The following is a 19,652-nucleotide window of genomic DNA, read 5'->3' as shown; positions in this document are numbered from 1 at the left end:
AATGGGAAACAGAAAAAATCTGAAGACACTATTAGTATCTCTATATTGGATAATGGCTATAAACCAAATTTCGTGAAGTTATCTCCAAAAACAAATAAGTTACACAGAAAAAAAGAAAATCTTGATTTTCAGTTTTTTCGAGATATCTCGGGAACAAATGGAGATATTTTGAATCTGTTAACACCAACACACTCATCCCTAAATAACGCAACTTTTTTGTAATTCAAGCCACCCTGCCTTTCAAACGGTTTTCGATATCCCTGTAGTGGTCCCCTAAATAGTTCAAACCCTGTGTAATGTTTAACGTATTGAACTTTCAATTTACAACGAGAAAAGAATTCGATGTTTTTGCAAAATGAGATAATAATAAAGAACTAAACGGGCTTCAGTTCCACATAAATAGCAACCATGTTCTTCTTCAGACTTCACGATCTCAAGTGTCTATTTATAATTGTCAGTTGCATTTTCTTTGTTTTAAAGTTCAAGTTGCGTTAACTGAAAAGGTCTGGATAATTTCAGTTCCAATTTGCCGTTCCGTGAAGTGAATTCGGTATTTTATTGGGTCAATCGAAGTAATGAAAACTTTAACTGTTTTTAATTGAAAGTGAATAACAAATTAATTCCAATTAAGGCGGACCGATTTTGAAAAGTTTGATAAAGCAGTGAGTTTGAGAAAGCTGTGTGGTTCGTTAAGTGTTTCTACGGATTTCTAATTCGGGTGAGTCTGACAGTATTTTGAAATATAATCTGTATTAAATATCTGTAAATGAAAAGAGAAAACTAGGAAAAGTTCATTATCTATTCATTTTCTGATTCTGGAAATTTTTCAACTTCAAGGACTTATACATTGGTTTTTTGTATAAAGACTGTCCCTGAGGAAATCTATTCCTAATAATCTACTAACATAGTATTAACTAACTGAGTCTCTTTTCGATTAAAAATAAAGTGTGCTCAGTTTCATTTATTCTCATTTTTGGGTATTGAAAAAATAGATACAAAATTTGTCCTAAGTATTCTTTCCCAATAAATGTTCAATTTATGTTTTTCGATGTTTTCAACTCACATGTCATTATTCATTAACCCAGTTTATATTAAAACTTTCAAGCAAAGCAAGATCGAATATAGGAAGTATATATTTCTAAATCATATCTGTAATATAATATATATGATATGATTTAGAAATATAAACTTCCTATATTCGATCTTGCTTTGCTTGAAAGTTCTAATATAAACTGGGTTAATGACATGTGAGTTGAAAACAGCAAAAAAACATAAATTAAACATTTATTCAGAAAGAAGACATAGGACAAATTTTGTATTTATTTCTTCAATACCCAAAAATGAGAAGAAATGAAACTGAACACACTTCATTTTTAATCGAAAAGAGACTACTATGTTAGTAGATTATTTAGAATAGATTTCCTCAAGGAAAGTATTTATACAAACAAACAATGTATAAGTCCTTGAAGTTGAAAAATTTCCAGAATCAGAAAATGAATGGATAATGAACTTTTCTTAGTTTTCTCTTTTCATTTACAGATATTTAAATTGCAAAATATGAGTTAGTCCATGAACACGAATGTGCATTGAAAATACGAGAAAAGCATTGATTCTCATCAGCTTTTTATTCACTCCTATTGAGCCTTAGAAGACTATAAAACTGTTGTATTCTACTATAAATACAGGCGATTAGATGTAAAATTATGGAAATATTCAGTATTTTTTTCAATTTTCTTCTTGGATATCCTAGGGTATCGAAGATGTTATTAGATAGAAATTTTTGAAATTTGAAATTGGTATTTCACATCATAACCCAAAATATTAACTCCGTCAGTTTTGTTGTCATGGAAATATTGGGTGAATTTTTCTCGATATTCTTCTAGATTTTTTTGTTTCTGATAACGTTATCAACACGAAATTCCGCAAGCAGCTTGCAATAGTTATTCTATATTTATACAGGCGAAATCTGAACCTGAGCAGATTTAAAATCACGTAAATATTCAGAACCTATTTATTTTTAAATATTCTTCTCGAATCTTCTAAGGTTCTGATGTTATCATCAGATTAGCTTGAAAATTGTCACTGCCTTAACTCCGCCGGTTTTATGGTTACCGAAATATTGGGTTACCTTTTTCGATTTTCTACTTCAATGTACTTTATGGTTCTGATTACGCGATCTTATGAATTTTCACTCGAGGCTTTAAATGGCCATTCTTTATCTAAATCCAAATTTCCATCTCAATAGAACATGCAGTTCTGAAATAAATAGGGATACAAATTTCGAATGGAATTATTTACGAAACCCTTAGTTGGATTCACGAATTTAACCGCAATATTCTAGTTCCGGACCTACCCAGTAATTCTGAAGATTTTAGGTAAATCCGTTCCATCAGTGAGCTGAACCTTATCGTTTAAGTCCATTCCTGGTCAAAATTTTGAGAACGAAATGAAGAAATTTAGTCAATTTTAATAGTAAAATTTCCGAGTGAGATTATGCATCATTTACTTTCAACGAAATTGAATTCTATGAGATTTATTCAAGGTTAAAATAGAAGACAAAGACAAAAACTCAAGAATGAATTTAGACAATTTAGAATTTCCAACATGAAATATTCAAATGAAAAGGGGATCAAGAATATAACTACAATGAAAGTTTCCAAAAGGATTAAAAATTTTATATGACACGATTCCAGAGTTTATTGGAAAACATTTGGATACCTACGTCTTTTGTCTGTATTGAATTGTTTAAAATAACTAGAACATTTTACTGTGAAATTTTTGTAATTCATCTGATGAGCCCTCTATTCTTATTCGGTATATTATTATTTTCCAGTAAAGTCTTAGAATTGTAAAACCGGACTCTACCACGAATGTAGTGTATTCTACTTTGGTAAGAAACTTCAATGATTAAGTGTGATTCCAAAAGTATGCTTATCAGAATCTACACTGTCAGGTGTAGGTAATACCCAAAGAGATTACTGCCTTCAGAAAATTACGTTTCAGTATTCTGTATTGCAGAATTATTGAAGGTGTGTATTGTCAGTTCTCAATAAAAATTTCAAAATGGTTTACACGTTGTAGGAGAGAAAGGAAATGTTGAAAATCCGAAAGTCATTGTTCTGTAAATGAATTTTTAACATTTTCTTCCTCTCCTCCAACCTGTAAACCATTTTGACCATTTTGTAATTTTTATTAAGAACTGATAAAACGTACCTATAATGATTCTGCAATACAGAGACGAAATTTTCTGAAAGCAATAATCTCTTTGCGTATTGCCTACACCTGGCAGTGCAGGTTCTGATGAGTATGAAGAGAAAAAAGGTATTTAACACTTTTTAATCATCTTATTGTTTGTTTTTGCTTCGTCTTCGAATAGAATATAATCACGGTTTTATCTGTGCATGCAATCTTATGGTGAGAAATTTGAGAATTTGTGGTAAACATACACTGTTTGTTGAAAATATGTTTCTTTCAATTGAAATTATACGATCAATTGGAACATCTCCGTTTCATTTTGTTTTATCGGTACCATAATTACATAGAAACACCCTGTAACTTTGTCAATATTCACTTTATAGATCACAAACTGCAGTTTCATACAAATTTGAATCCATGCATAGATTTTTGTGCTACAAAACTACCCACTTTCAAATTCAAATTCTCGATGGGCTTGCAACCCTCTCCAGGGGGTTGCTAGTAGAAACAAACTTTGTATCCCAGATCATGTCCCCTGTCATCAAAAATCGATCTGTCTGAGTGTTTTCACAAATTCTGATTCGTTGTTGAGTTATTGAGGGTGGACACTTTTGAATGAAACACCCTGTATATCATATCATTTTGTATATGAGTGGTACATATATTTCTTTTTATGAAAACATATTCTATTAGTCTACCTTCCATTTATTCTGAAACGGTCCTTATTTATTTCATTATTATTTCAAAATGTTTTGATTCTTTTCCACTTTCAAGTGATTTTTATTCAAATAATAACGGAATGCATTCGATATACAAGAAATAACTTAATTATTTAGTCAATTGAACGTAATTGTTTAGGCTTCGATTTAAATTTGAGTGAATGGATCTGTAAATCTAATATATCGTCAAACTCTCATCTCCTATAGAAAAGTGCAGTTTCTCAACTGAATCAAGAACCTGTTGTAGAGTATCGAACAGAGTAAATCTCCTAGGTATCGAAAGTTGTTATTTATCTGATACCTAAGGCCTTATGAATTAACCTCAAAAACTTCTTCAAACGAAACTTTTGGATGATTAAACCTATCGAATAGATAATAAATCATTTGAATTTTTCTTCAATGGAAAGCATATTTAGATACTACTTTCGAGATTCCGGAAGTCTTACACGTGCAAACCATTGTGATTAGATTGAATGGGTCCCTATTGTATCAAAAAAATGAAAATTATTTATAAGTCGTTGGTACAGGCTGCCAAAAACGGAAAAATAAAAATAGCGAATACAATTATTGCACCATGCAGTTCAAACATTCAAGGCAAAGTGTCTACAGGTAAAATGCAGCTCAGTGTACATTATGGTTAGTAAGAAAGATAAAGATATTCTTTTCACCATCTCATTCGAATTCAGTCGAACTTCACAAGCAGAGTGATTGAATCTCCTGCTTTCATTTATTAACCTCCATCGAATAACTTCATTCAGGAGTTCCCTCCGATCTCAATTTTCATCTTTTTGTTTCGGGAATCCCGTCGAATTTGCATGAATATTTGAGTTCTTTTTGTTTCGTTACTCAATTAGAGATTCTCCCTCTTCTGGTTGACCTGATTCCAGTCCTCTTCACTATAATATTAGGGACGTGGTGGTTTTGGGTATATCGATATGCGGTATAAGAAGAGCTGAATCAATAAAATTTGCTGACGGCATTCTCGTCAGTTTATTCAGATTTGCTTTGTGAAAAAACCTCTCAATTAAATGTCGAGCTTTCGATCTTGGGTTTCTTTCATTTGCAGATTTCTTTTGAAACAATACATCTTGTTGTTTCGAATGAAATTCATCTCAATATTGCTCGAAAGTAATGAAGTGTATGAGTATAGCTATTTATAATACAAGTGTAGAAGATATTGATATTCTTTCACGAGTTCAAAATTCAAAAAAGAACTACCAAGAGGCAAGTTTTTGAATGAACGATCGTTAAAATGAGCTTTCTGGAAAAAGTATTATAGGTACCTCATTTTCTGTAATTCACTGAATTTTTATTGAAATTATTGAAATATTTCCATGAATGAATATCGATTTTTTTCATCAAAAAAAGTGAGTTAACAGAAGAGTTTTCTATATCACAAATTTGGTAGAAGAGTTCCGAGGACTAACACACACTGTGTGCGTAAAGTATGGAACAAATTAATTTTTAGCTAAACAGACAATTTCAAGAAATAATCCTGAAACACGTCGATTTTTATTTCAATTTACCGTATTTTGAAATAATAATCTAATATAAAGGGTGAATTACTTTCGAGTAATGACGTCACCGTTATTTTTTTTTGAATGGAACACCCCCATTTTGTCTCAATTTTCCGATTACTCCAGCTGAGCTGATTTCAAAAATGTATCACAAGTTGATTCCAATTGGTACAGGGTGGACCAAAATACAATAGTTTTGTGTGTGCTCATAAAGAAACGCGTAACATTCTTCATTAGTTAAATTAACAATATGATCGACTATTCTTCGTATTGTAGACCAATTCAAAAGTGATACCAAGAACGATTCAATACTTGATACTGGTACTTTTTTATTGTGTTCAGAAAATTCTCTTTCAAATTTGAAGAAGAATGAGTCGTTTTATTGAATAAATTTCTCTTAGTATTTCCATATCAGAACTGATTTTGATGAAAAAATTCAACAATAATTAACGTTCTTGAAGCATGCATATTTCCATGATTGTGTCCTACTGAACACAAATGACATAAGAATGTCAAAAATTATTACATATTGTTGCCATTACAAACAATTTTAAATTTTCACTTGATTCATTTCAAGAGAAGTGTCACTCTTATGTTTGCCTTCATCAGATATCTGATATCAGTATTCTATTTTCCATGAAAAAATACCATTACAACACTAAGTACAAGAAAACGATTCGTTTTCTTCTATATTCAATTACTGTTGTTAGCGAAAAGAAATATAATGTAGATAACATAATCATTGCTGAAAAGTCTGCAACTCAGTTATGTAAATCTATATACATATTGCAGAAGCAGATTGCGGTTACCCCATCAAATTTATCTCAGCTCATTTGCACAATCTTTCGAGTTGATCGATATTTTTTGAGATACTTTTACAAAAGAACTGCATACTACTTATAGTCTCTATTCGATGTCATTGTTCATTTCTCCTAAGGATCAATTTTTAGTCTATGCCATAATTGATTGTTTGTAAGTAATTTAATAAGTGCATCCAATTTTTCCGACAAAAATCGAAAAAACAAGTAATATTTCAACAAAAAACATGGTTTCAACTTAAATCCGAGTGGATGACGAATACTTTTTGTTAAAAAAATATTACTTGCATTGTACTTTTTCGATTTTTTTCACAGAAAAAATTAAATGTCCGAATTGTATTTGACAAGACTATTTAGATTACTTCATGAATACCATAATTACTTGTTATCAAAAGTATTGTAATTTTTGGTTGAAACAGCTTTCAAGTTTTGCCACGGGTAAGCTCGAAAAAAGTGCTGATAGATGCTGTCATACAGTTTTTCCATCTAGAAGTCATTAGTTGTTCAAAATTGAGCGTTTGTGATTGATGGAAAGTGAGATGAGGGGAAATAGTCGCTGAAAATTTGGAGCAATGAGAGTTTCGGAAAATTAGGTTTGTATTCTTGAACCCAAATCAATAGTTATACAATTTAAAAACCATTGTAAACTTGATGTAGGTACATCAGTTATTGTTTTAAGAAACTTCAGATAATAAAAATAGTCGGTGACCATCAAGGTTTCCGGATTGGGTAACACCGTAATATTTTTTCTATTGGTCACATTTGAAGAATAACATTTATCAATTCGAAAATGTTGAAAAAATCTTACGGAGTTATATTCGGAGACCTTGGTGGCTACCAATATATTTGAATTATCTGAAGTTCACAGATTATCATTGATAGGCACTTGGTTGATTTGCCGAGTGAAACTGAAACTTTTGATGATTTTTATAGTTCTACTAAGAAATTTAGATATCATGTCGTACATTTTTGAAAAGGAAAAAAAAATATTTCTTTTCATTCAATAGAAAACAAATGATTTCACCGACAAGCGTAGCCAGGCGGGTTTAGGGGGTTCAATAGGACACACGATACACATTTATCGAAAATCACCAAAAAATCGAAAATCCAAAAAAGTACACAATTGAGTATCTTCACGAAAAAATTATGGTTACACAATAAATTGGGATTTTATACATCGAAATACTGAGGTGTTTTGTAGCTTGTATCCTTTGAAAATCAGTGAAATACTCCCCTCCGAACGGTCGAAAAAACTCCAAACTTTTTGCACCCTTACGAAAAACACGTTTCTTACCACTTGCACACCCCCCCCCCCCCAACATATCCCATAGATCTAGATTGTAGGTAGATCAATGTTGCCCATAGATCAACCTTGTAGGTAGATCTACTCTTTCCATTGATCTACATTGTCGGTAGATCCGCAATGCCCATAGAACCACATTTTCCACAGAAACACATTGCACGCAGAAACACATTGCCCATAGAAACACTTTGTCCATATATACACATTGCCCCTAGATCTACATTCCGAAACGTCTAATTCGTACTCAATAGTCGTCCACCCTGTATAATGATTAATCATACACCTAATTTCTTTGTAATTATTTATTATTAATAAGTAATTATCACATAGATGTATAACTGAAAATGATATGAATAGGAATTTGAACAAACGCTCAAAAGTTATTTTGATGTAAGTATTTTTTTTCGCTCTTTAAGAATTAAGATATTTTGTGGTAAAGGAGAAAATAAAAAACCATTGGACATTCTTTGACAGAAAACGTCAATAAAATTGACAATTGAACCGATAATTAACGAGTTATTTTTTATTCATTATAAATATGAATCATATGCACTCATTATATTCTTAGACAAGACCGTGAAAGATTGGAAACAATAATGTTCTTATCAACCTGCATTCAACAGGAATTCAGTCTCGACAAAGCAGTTTCAACACCTCGACAGAATATTTACGGTCCGTCCCAAACGCACCGGGAAATCGGAAACCCAAAATCTAACCAGCCAATTTCCTCCTCATTTTCACGTCAAAAGTCCCCAAACCGAACAAAATCAACTAAGTGAGAGCCTAAAACCTCCGATTTATTTGCAGAAAAAGTGCCCGCTAAATTATTTAGTCCATATTATTGCCCATAGAACTACATTGTAGGTAGATCTGTATTGCCGGTAGATCTACCTTTTCGATTGATCTACATTGTCGGTAGACCCGCAATGCCCATAGAACCACATTGTCCACAAAAACACATTGCCCATAGAAACACTTTGCCCATATAATACATATTGCCCCTAGATCCACATTGCGAAACGTCTAATTGGTAGTCAATAGTCGTCCACCCTGTATAATAATTAATCATACACCTTATTTTTTTGAAGTAATTATTACATGGGAGTATAACTGAAATTTTATGAATTGGAATTTGAAAAAACGCTCAAAAGTTGTTTTGAAGTATGTATTTTTTTTTCGTTTTTTAAGAATGGAGATATTTTGTGGAAAAGGAGAAAATAAAAAACCATTGGACATTCTTTGACAGAAAACGTCAATAAAATTGACAATTGAACCGATAATTAACGAGTTATTTTTTAATTCATTATATGAATCATATGCACTCATTATATTCTCAGACAAGTCCGTGAAAGATTGGAAACAATAATGTTCTTATCAACCTGCATTCAACAGGAATTCAGTCCCAACAAAGCAGAGTTCCTCGACAGAACATTTACGGTCCGACCCAAAACGCACCGGGAAATCGGAAACCCAAAATCTAACCCGCCAATTTCCTCCTCATTTTCACGTCAAAAGTCCCCAAACCGAACAAAATCAATTAAGTGAGAGCCTAAAACCTCCGATTTATTTGCAGAAAAAGTGCCCGCTAAATTATTTAGTCCATATTATTGCCCATAGAACTACATTGTAGGTAGATCTGTATTGCCGGTAGATCTACATTTTCGATTGATCTACATTGTCGGTAGACCCGCAATGCCCATAGAACCACATTGTCCACAAAAACACATTGCCCATAGAAACACTTTGCCCATATAATACATATTGCCCCTAGATCCACATTGCGAAACGTCTAATTGGTAGTCAATAGTCGTCCACCCTGTATAATGATTAATCATACACCTTATTTTTTTGAAGTAATTATTACATGGGAGTATAACTGAAATTTTATGAATTGGAATTTGAAAAAACGCTCAAAAGTTGTTTTGAAGTATGTATTTTTTTTTCGTTTTTTAAGAATGGAGATATTTTGTGGAAAAGGAGAAAATAAAAAACCATTGGACATTCTTTGACAGAAAACGTCAATAAAATTGACAATTGAACCGATAATTAACGAGTTATTTTTTAATTCATTATATGAATCATATGCACTCATTATATTCTCAGACAAGTCCGTGAAAGATTGGAAACAATAATGTTCTTATCAACCTGCATTCAACAGGAATTCAGTCCCAACAAAGCAGAGTTCCTCGACAGAACATTTACGGTCCGACCCAAAACGCACCGGGAAATCGGAAACCCAAAATCTAACCCGCCAATTTCCTCCTCATTTTCACGTCAAAAGTCCCCAAACCGAACAAAATCAATTCAGTGAGAGTCTCAAACCTCCGATTTATTTGCAGAAAAAGTGCCCGCTAAATTATTTAGCCTAAGAAATGGCACCGTGGAGGATACGCTGAAAGAAGAATCGTTCGTCAGGTTGAACTTTCCCAAGGAAGTAACTTATCAAGGGTGCGAGGACGGGGGCGACTCTATGGACGGCGGCAAAGCGGACACGCACGAGCTGGATCGAGGTGGCTGGGGAAATAAGTTGGACTTCCTGTTCTCATGCATCAGCCTGTCTGTGGGATTAGGCAATGTCTGGAGATTCCCGTATTTGTGCTACAAGAATGGCGGAGGTAATTGCTTTTTGTTTTTTTTTCTTGGTCCACTTCCCGTGAATCTTGGTTTAATGAAAGCGACCAGGGTCGCTTTTAGCTATGGGAACATTCCATATGGGTGAGAGAGTATAGGTAAGTACACTAGATATTGACAAAGTTTTTCAATTTATTCAAATACTAGCTTCCAGCCCCGGCTTCAGTCAGGCAACTCAAAATACATCTTTAGAAGTGTCAAATTATAGACTATGATTGTTCGCTCAGTCTGAGGAAAAAAGAAAGCCTTTTTCGTTTTTTCCTTGAGATTTTTTCGAAGAAATTTTAGTGTATAAACCTTCTCATGATAGTAATGAACACAACATAAAAAGAATTATCTAATTTGGTGCAGTCGTTTGAACGTGAAGCCCTCATAGAATATCGATAGTGTACAATTTTGCTTCCAGCGTTTTGCAAGAAATGGCTGTAGCCAGTAAGTGGTAGTCGAAATGAATAGATCGTAGATATCATGTAGTAAGCTTAGGTATTTGTAAAACAAACGCCATCGAAATACAAGACGATTTGTGTCTGCATCATAAAGTTATTCTCGATTAAACATGTCAGCTTACGAGCCAAATTCTTGTCATTTCCGGGAATTTTTAATGTTCTGCTTCAATATGAAGAAATTTGGGGCTGGGGCTCATCGAATGCTCTCAAATATCTATGGTTAGGCCATTATTTGTGAAAGAACATGCTGAGAGTTGTTGCTTTTGACCGATTGTGAGCTCGCGGGGCAACCATTCTGTAAAGCTTTCTCATGTACAAATATTCGTGAATAATATGATGTACATGTTCAGATGATATCTTCACAATGTCTGCTATTTCGATCGACTTCACTCTACGGCAATTCAAATTTATTTTGTGAAGTTTTTGATTTTTCGTCGGTGACAGACTCTTTTGGTCGTCCACTGTGTTCGACGTCTTCGGTGCTCATTTCACCACGTTTAAACTTAGCATACCAATCAATGATGGTTGATTTTCCTGGTGCAGACCTTGGAATCTCTTCATCAGGCCAAGATTTTGCTTCAACTGTATTTTTTCCCTTTAAAAAACAATATTTTAGCAGCAGATGAAATTAGTTTTTCTATCTTTTTTCAAATAACAAAAGTAGCTACACTCACAACGCAATATTTCACAAAATAATGGTCGGACTGCTGTCAAATTTTAACCCGTATCGTTTGAAGGTTGGTACTAACTAAAAATCATATCGATTTAATACTAGCACCTCCATCTGTGCATCAGATCGGGGACTTTTCAATTGGCCTAATACAACGAGAGACATGATAAAGTGATTTTACAGCATGACAATGCTCGACCCCATGTTGCGAAAGTTTACATACTTGGAAACGTTGAAATGGTCGTACCCCATCCGCCTCATTCTCCAGGCGTTGATCCCTAGGACTATAGCTTGTTTCAATCAATGGCACACGGCCTGACTGACCAGCACTTCCGGTCTTATGAAAAAGGAAAAATTGGATCGCTGCCCGAAAAATGGGAGAAAGTAGTGGAGTAGAGATGGAGAATACCTTGAATCATAAATGTGTGACCAGTTTTTTACATTAAAGCCTCGAATTTCGGAAAAAAACTGCGGAAGCAAAGTTGTACACCTGTGTTATATTACATCTCATTTGTATAAGTAATTCTAGAACGCTCAAAACACTGAATAGGTTTTTGTCTTTGTTGTTTAGTCATTTACATTTTTTTAGTATTTCCTGTGTTTTTCAAAACAATTTGAGAATGTAGCTCAAAAGACCTAATGAGGCATCGAAATAAAATTCGAAAATTTCAGCGCTCAACCTGTATATTGATCATGTAATTATCTAATCCAAAATGCTTGGAAATGAACGAAATAAAACAAGGTGGAACTCTTGTACCTATTTGTTCCTATTTACAGCTTACACCGACTGAAAGTTTCAACGATAACTCAAGTTCTGCAATGTTCCGCTTATCGTATGCCAACTTTTCAACGTTTTATAATTTCTGAAGAGACATTTTACAATATGCTCTGCAGCTTTGAATAGAGGCTAGTTAGTTCATGCTTTTACGCGCCTATATTCGTCGGTTGAGGGATGTAACCATTGGCTTTTATGAACCCACTGCTTAATTGAGTTACTTCATTCGAGATTGAATTAAATTCAAATATGAATCCTTCAGGTTAAACCTCATACATTTAATCCCCTCAAGCGATGTAATAATGTTAACATGTAACTCGAATGATGAATTTAAGCGAATCACTCTTATGTAACAAAGTAGTGAGAGAACAGCTTTATTCTTTTGACGAAGATCAATACAAAAAATGGTTAACTTCAAACGATATATATTATTTTGAGTCAGGGAAATACAAAAAAATTTCAACTTCAAACAACAAAGCGTGTGTAGATGTAATCTCAGTATCAGCAGAGGAAATGTAAACGGGACATCATACATTTCAACGTATGATACAAGAGAACAGATAAAAACCTCAGCAAAAACACTGTTTCCTCGTATAGGTGTAGTGACTGGTTGTGGCTTTGTTTACAAAATGAGCTGACATATTTATATTATGATTAAATCTGAGAACAAAAAAGAAGATAAGATAGAAAGGAGTAATAAATTTTAGTTAACATTATATTGATTTGAAATAGAAACAAATAGAACAACAGTATTCAACAGCAAAAAAAAAAGATCAAATCTGCCGTACTAAGAAAGCTGTCATCAGTACTCCATTGAATAACCAGCTATGTTTTGAAGAATTTTATTCCTTAACTTCAATTTCATATGCAAATTTTCCAATTGGACCTTGGAAATTCAATGAAGAATCAAATTGAACTCCAAGATATAAGGTACTATAATTATAATTCAAGACCAAATTATTGAAAGTTACTTCCAACTTTTCATATATTTCTTTTATTATTATTTCAATGAAAACAGGAAACTTTTGTTTTGTTTGGATTAAGCAAAAACGACACTAAAGAAAATAATTTGTCATAACTTTCAAATATTTTTAATTTGAAACATTTTCAATAACTCCAAAATCAGAATGACGAAACATAAGAGCAATATTCCCGGCCATATAGATTAATTTTTCAGATGAGGTTGTGGTCCTTATACTGTGACTAAAGTAGTTCACGGTCAAGGAAAATTCAGGGAAATAAAAGAACAGAATAAAAACACTTATTCAATTTATTTCCAACCCACTAAAAATGTGTGAAGAAGATGATAATTTGTCTAATCGATTCTTAGGGTCGCTGGTCACTTGGGTCGTTGCAGGTACTTCTTCGTCGATCTCGAGAACAGATGTGAAAATCTTTAATCTTCTCGTAGTCGGTGCAAGTGTTGGACATATGTTGTAGTTGTAGACTGGTCTGAACTCAATTGAATTATTCGCCCTGAAATGACCAGTTTTATGGGCATTCAGTCTGTTTTCCATTCGACCGTTAGCAAAGCCTTTCTACGGATCCCTTAGGGGTGAGGCTTTGATAATGCTAAGTTTGTACACTGAATTCTTCAGTTCTCGGACTTGGAATATTTTCGAGGGAATCGACAGATTCCCTACAAGGTGAAAGGGGTGTCAAATGAAAAGTATGGCAGACAAAACCAATCAACGTTTTGAAATCAAAACTTTTATCATCGACAAAAACACGAAGTCTCCTGTCAGATAACATGGGTATTTTCAATCAAAACGTATCATTTTTTCATTATTGAATTTATGAAATAAACCTTCTTTTCACAATGGCCAAGCTGCAGATTTAATAATGTTGCACATGTAACTTGAATGATGACTCTTATGTAACAAAGTCGTAAGAGATTACAGCTTTCGGTTATCAGGAAAGTAACACATGTTCCAGTTCCCCATCGGAGCACTTCCATCTTGTCATTTTAATTGTTTCTCGTGATTCATTCAGACAACGGAGATCACGCAATTCTATTCAGTTCATTGCACGTTTCCAAACAATTAGGAGCCTCCACCATATTGTGCCATGTTGTCCAGCTGTGATAAGATATGTAGCAATTCGAAATGTGTCATTCACACAAAGTGGATGTATTAGGGATTGAGGGTGATCAAGTACGTAGATGGCTGTGTCCACTTCTATGCTCTAGGATGGGTTTAATTAGATGACGTAAAGGATATTCCAGCACGTTCAAGGAGCCCTTTAGTTGATAGCCTGAGGGTAGCTATGAATATTGCGGTATCATTATTATGAAACATATGGAAATAAGACGATTTAGGTCATTCAGTTCACACATCTATTTATGTTAAGTTTAGAAATTTGCTTGAACTTTGTGTGGCTGTTCTTTGAGATAGGGTGCTAACATTTTGTTCAAAATTTTCAAACTGTTAGTTTCTAGTTCTATGTTTGGTTAGTTGAGTATGTTACCAATTTTTTTTCACAAAATTCATAAGATATCCCAGTTAACTGAAACAAGCAGAGGATCAACCTTGTCACGAAAGAATTTTTGTTATATCTTGAAAACTAGTTATTATATTTGCCGATTTTCTCAGCTCAACTTCAAATCCCATTCTTTTCCAATTTCATATAAATAGACCAACTCGCATTAAGACAAGTTATGGTATATATTATTACACATATAGAACTTCAATTATACCTATCTTAATTGGTATATTTATAGTTATGTTGCAGTTTGAACAATATTTAAACATAGGCTGAACTGTGTCACCTCTTTGTTACAACTCAAAATGCCCGAGAACAGTCGTTTGTTTTGGGTCGTGGTTATGATCTCTGAATTCACCAAATGGAAGGGACAAAAACCCAGGTCGATTAAACACCTCTTATATTTACACAAGTATTTCACAATTTGAATCTTTGAAATATCTGGTATAGTTTATTCAAAGTCACTTGGACTATTCCATAAAAACTCTTCGCCATAGATGTCCCTTTGAAGTGGATACCGCGATCTGCAAAATACCGGGGTTTATCTAAAAGTATTGTTAAGCAATAAATTCACTGGGCCGAAAGGAATTTCTGGAAATTGGACAAACCTTGTATAATTGAAATATTCATCTTCTTCCAAGTGACTTTGGATATACTATACCAGAACAATTGACATACAATATTTTACAAAATGGAAATATATATAAGTGGATCCGAAATTTATAAATTTACAAGAAAAAAGAATATAATGCTTCAAATTCACAAATTACTTCCCTGAAGAGATAAGTCCTAGCTCTATACTGAGCCAATCTTCCTCCACCGAAGTTGAAAAGAACCGAGAAAAGAACTTAGGTGCGACAGTTCTTCAAATTTAAGGAAAGTAAATACTGCTGCTTGTTAGCTGACAGTTGACAATGATGTTGGGCTGTTTTTTGACGAAGGACTCTCAATGTAATGCTCAAACTTTCAGCGCTTATCTGGAACATCAATTAGGAATTTAGTGAAGAAAAAAAATACAAAAAAAACCTTTTTTGAGGGTTTTACTAATATAATAGAGGAAAACAACTATAAAAATTTCGCTGCGATAATTATCGATATTCATTCAAAGAAACCAGAAAAAGAAATGATATGACCGTTTCACTGTATCGGGTACACATGCACGAACGTACGCATTGGCGTACGCCCAGATTTTCATCAACTGTCTTGTTCAGTTGAATATTTTTAATTTAAAATGTAGCATGCTACAACTGTACCTGAAAAGTCTTTTCCATTACCATTTATCTCACTAAATTTGTCTCTTTTGTTGAAACAATCATTGACGTTGGTGAAGTATCTTCTTCGGTTATGATATGATACTAAAAGTATTAGCAGATTTCTTTGTCACTTTCTTGTTTGCGATTTCAGAAAAATATTAGATATCTGTATCTTGTAGTAAAAGCACATTCCTAGACTACAATGGGAGATATACATTATCGTCGGGAAATATCTTTTCCTACATCTGCTATGAAAAGTAGCGTATTCTGCATAGTTTACTCAATTGCAAAACTATGTATTGCGCATACTGTGGGAAATATTATTCCCCACGGCACTTTGCCCACACCTCCCTTGGTAGACCAATGAAATTGGGTTTTTGAGTCGTTTCTATGGAAACGCAATAAATTAGCACATACTGTCAACGAATGTCATTTTGATTTGAATCAAGTCTATTACTTGAATTATTGAAATTGGTGCAGTTGTAGGAAAAGTATAGTGTGCAACATGTGGAGAAAGTCCTTTTCTCGCTCGTGTGTTTGCGGCACTCGCCTTTCAGGCTCGTGCCACAAACTTCCACACTCGCGAGAAAAGTTGGACTTTCCCCACTTGTTGCACAATATACTATTTTCTACTAGGAACACATATCAAATATAAGATATATGAAAAGGTATGAAAACTACAACATTTTTGGAATGTTTTTTGATGCAATCTTCTCAAACCATATCTTTAGATTTTCCGAGCCCTGAATGAAACAATTCTGCTTACTAATGGGTCTCATCATGAAAATGATTTGAGAAGGTGCTTCATGACAACCTTAAAGTGCTCTAGTTTTGTGAACCAAAAGTTAGTGAATGTAACAATTTCATTGCATTTTTAGTAATGTAGTAAGTATTACTTGTCGAATGTAAAAAATGACAGCTTCAGAAGGGACAGCTGTCCAATTGCGGGCTATTTGAAATAAAACCTCTTATTGGAAAACCCTTTATACCGTCCACTTCTATACTCGCCAGAAATTTCCATTCAAAAACGATATTTGTACCACAAAATATTGTATACCTTCTTACTTGATTCACATATCACGTAGAGCCGCCGGCTAAGAGAATATCTGTCGTGTATTCTACTCATCTTTTTCTCGAAGGTTCGCCTTGGATATCCTCTCTCCAGATTAGAAGACAGAAGAATAATGACTTGAATCCATAACAGCACAAAATGAAATACTGGAAGAGTTTTCATATCAAGTTGGTTGAATCCGAGGTTAAATCCGCTCAATTCTATTTGAACTCGTTATTTTGTACTGCTTTTGATTTCAAATAGGATATCTCTCTTACATCTCGAATGTTTATCGATATAAATAAAAATGTTGGAAGCTTGGAAGAAATATAATTCTTTTGAGATAGAGCGATACAAAAATTCAAAGAAAGAAGCATGTGTAAATGAAATATGAGTATTAGCAGGAGAAATGAAAACGGGGCACCATACATTTCAGCGTATGATACAAAAGTACAGATAAAAACCTCAGCAAAAAATCTATCTCCCGGTAGGTAAAAATATAGTGATTGTTTTGTGTATTTGTTTACAGAATAAGCTGACATATTTATATTGAAGGTCCTCCTCTTCATCCAAACAATCATTCTTCTTCACCAAAAGTTGAAGACATGTACAGGGTGTCTCGTAAAGACCACGTCAAACCGAGGGAGAATGTAGATCAAAGAATAACCCACCTGCTATGAAAAAATTCCTATTATAAAAGTCTTACCGTTTCGAGATATTTTTTTTTTTTGAAAATAATGAATTTTTGCCCCTTTCAATAGTTTTGTCCTTACGCTTGGTACAATTTTACACCTTTTTGCTTAATTTTTTCCGTAAAATATTGCTGAAGAATGATTTCAACGTTTACATTAAAAACATCCTCCGAACATTTTAAAGGGGGGCTATGAGAAATATTTTTATTGGAAATTTTGGTAGTGGATTATTTTTTTCATGAAGTTTAGCCCATCGTAGTGGAACCAAAATGTACCGAGCTACTGCTGCACATTACACCAATAAATTGTCTATTTTATAGTGATTTCAAAAAGGTATCACACAAGTCATTTGGTATTCAAAGAAAAAAGATATGGCTGTTTTCATCCAAATGGGTACGTTTCTGACAAAATCAAGTTTGTCAATTCTGTTAATAAATCTAATATTTTTCATTATATCGATTTAAAGTAAGCAACCCATTCTAAAAGAGAATCTGAAACTGAATGGATAGCTTGAAAACCCCATGAAATTTATAAATGGGACAAGTATTCACCAAGTGATCAATGGTTTCTTCTACAGCATACTCCCATAGTGGGCTCTCAATAGAATGCCATTTGAAGAGCATACTATTGCAAAGTCGATTTAAAATACTCCAAATGTTTCTAGGGAGATCGAAACCCCGAACTTTCTCTGAAGAATTAACGATTAGACTTTTGTTGAAACATTCATGGAACTCCATTCATAACGCCAAATTTCGTTTTCAGTTTATCAAATTGAAGGATAGATAGATAATTAGACAATTACTCAATTACTCAATGAATTCATCATTTCATATTTCAGAAAAGTGAATAAAATCTTTGTTTCAGGTACCTTTCTTCTCACTTACACCATATCGATGTTCCTATGTGGCATTCCACTCTTCTTCCAAGAAGTAGCAATTGGACAGTATTTGGGTTCAGGCGGTATGACCTTCGTGGGACAATTATGTCCACTCTTCAAAGGGGTTGGTTATGCCAGTATGACATTAGTTTTTCTACTTGACGTCTATTATTGTGTTATTAACGCTTGGACGTTATTCTACCTCATCAGTATTATTTCTTACCTGCCCGATCTACCATGGTCTAACTGTGGTAAGTTTATAGAGGAAGAGTCCGTGGACGCCAGACTTAAGTCAAGGTATGAGGGATGAAAGTAAATTTTAGATTCCATATATCATATCGTCAGTAGGTTCAAGTAGAAATGATTATTAACAAATTTTGATAATATTGCCTTTGGCAGGTAGCAGATGTAAGTGTGATAAATTTCTGCAAATGATCGAGTCTCTCGACAGGAATTCTCTTCAAAAAATCTACTCGACCTTGAAATCAACTCCAATATCACTTTGAAGCATTAAATGTCTTCCTGAAGAATAAAAAAATTTCAGTTGCAAAACAGTTTTTGATTTAGGCTTTTCGTTATTTCAGTAGATCTTTCAAAATGGGTCATCCTATATATTGTGAAGCATTAGCTGAAGCATTCTTCTAGGGCAAAAATTCGTACCAGACCGTCTGAATATCCTGCGTAAGAGGCCTACAGCACTATTTCCACTATTCAAAGTGTATGTCAATTGAGATTACATCTTTTCACAGTTGATGAAATACTTATGATGAGAATTGGGTCCCAATTTTATTCAATTTCACACTTATCTACCAATGCTATAAAGGTCTAAATTTTTTAGAGATCCTTTCTACTTGAATCTATTAGGGATAAGTATCTCGTCCACGAGCTCTCAGACTGAAACTTTCGTTAGTAAACTTGACTTCTTTTCCAAAGTAACCATTTGAATTTTTTCATAGATAACTGGTGGAATTCAGAAAACTGTTTTTCATCTGTGACGAATCTATCGAATTTTACATTGAATGATTCAATTAGGACTTCACCAGTCGAAGAATATTTTGAGTGAGTATCAGGAATATGTGATATGATAATATTAACTGACTCGGTAACGAAGACGAATATTCAATATTTTATGGAAAATATGCTCATCTCATTTTCAGTTGATGAAGCTATGAGTATAACATCAACTATTTATTTTATTTCAGATTAGAATTACAACAATCTATA

General features: G+C 33.6%; 1 protein-coding gene across 2 annotated transcripts in view; it reads left to right on the top strand.

The window, feature by feature from the left end:
* The first annotated feature begins 499 nt into the window (after window positions 1-499).
* LOC123680436 (sodium- and chloride-dependent GABA transporter 1-like) overlaps window positions 500-19,652 on the top strand; it is a 68,165-nt gene continuing 49,012 nt past the window's right edge. The window contains exons 1-4 of one of the 2 annotated variants that reach the window (XM_045618335.1): window positions 500-718; window positions 9,892-10,167; window positions 18,416-18,679; window positions 19,385-19,487. In XM_045618335.1, coding sequence (XP_045474291.1) covers window positions 10,023-10,167; window positions 18,416-18,679; window positions 19,385-19,487 — 512 coding nt within the window. In that variant the 5' untranslated portion in view covers window positions 500-718; window positions 9,892-10,022. Of the gene's footprint in view, window positions 719-4,496; window positions 4,551-9,891; window positions 10,168-18,415; window positions 18,680-19,384; window positions 19,488-19,652 lie in introns of those variants that run through there. The other variant, XM_045618334.1, reaches the window with a different exon arrangement.

Source organism: Harmonia axyridis, chromosome 5 (assembly GCF_914767665.1).
Source record: "Harmonia axyridis chromosome 5, icHarAxyr1.1, whole genome shotgun sequence".
Lineage (NCBI taxonomy): Eukaryota > Metazoa > Arthropoda > Insecta > Coleoptera > Coccinellidae > Harmonia > Harmonia axyridis.
The sequence above is the reverse complement of the archived record's forward strand: the minus strand, read 5'-3'. Positions and strand labels throughout refer to the sequence as shown.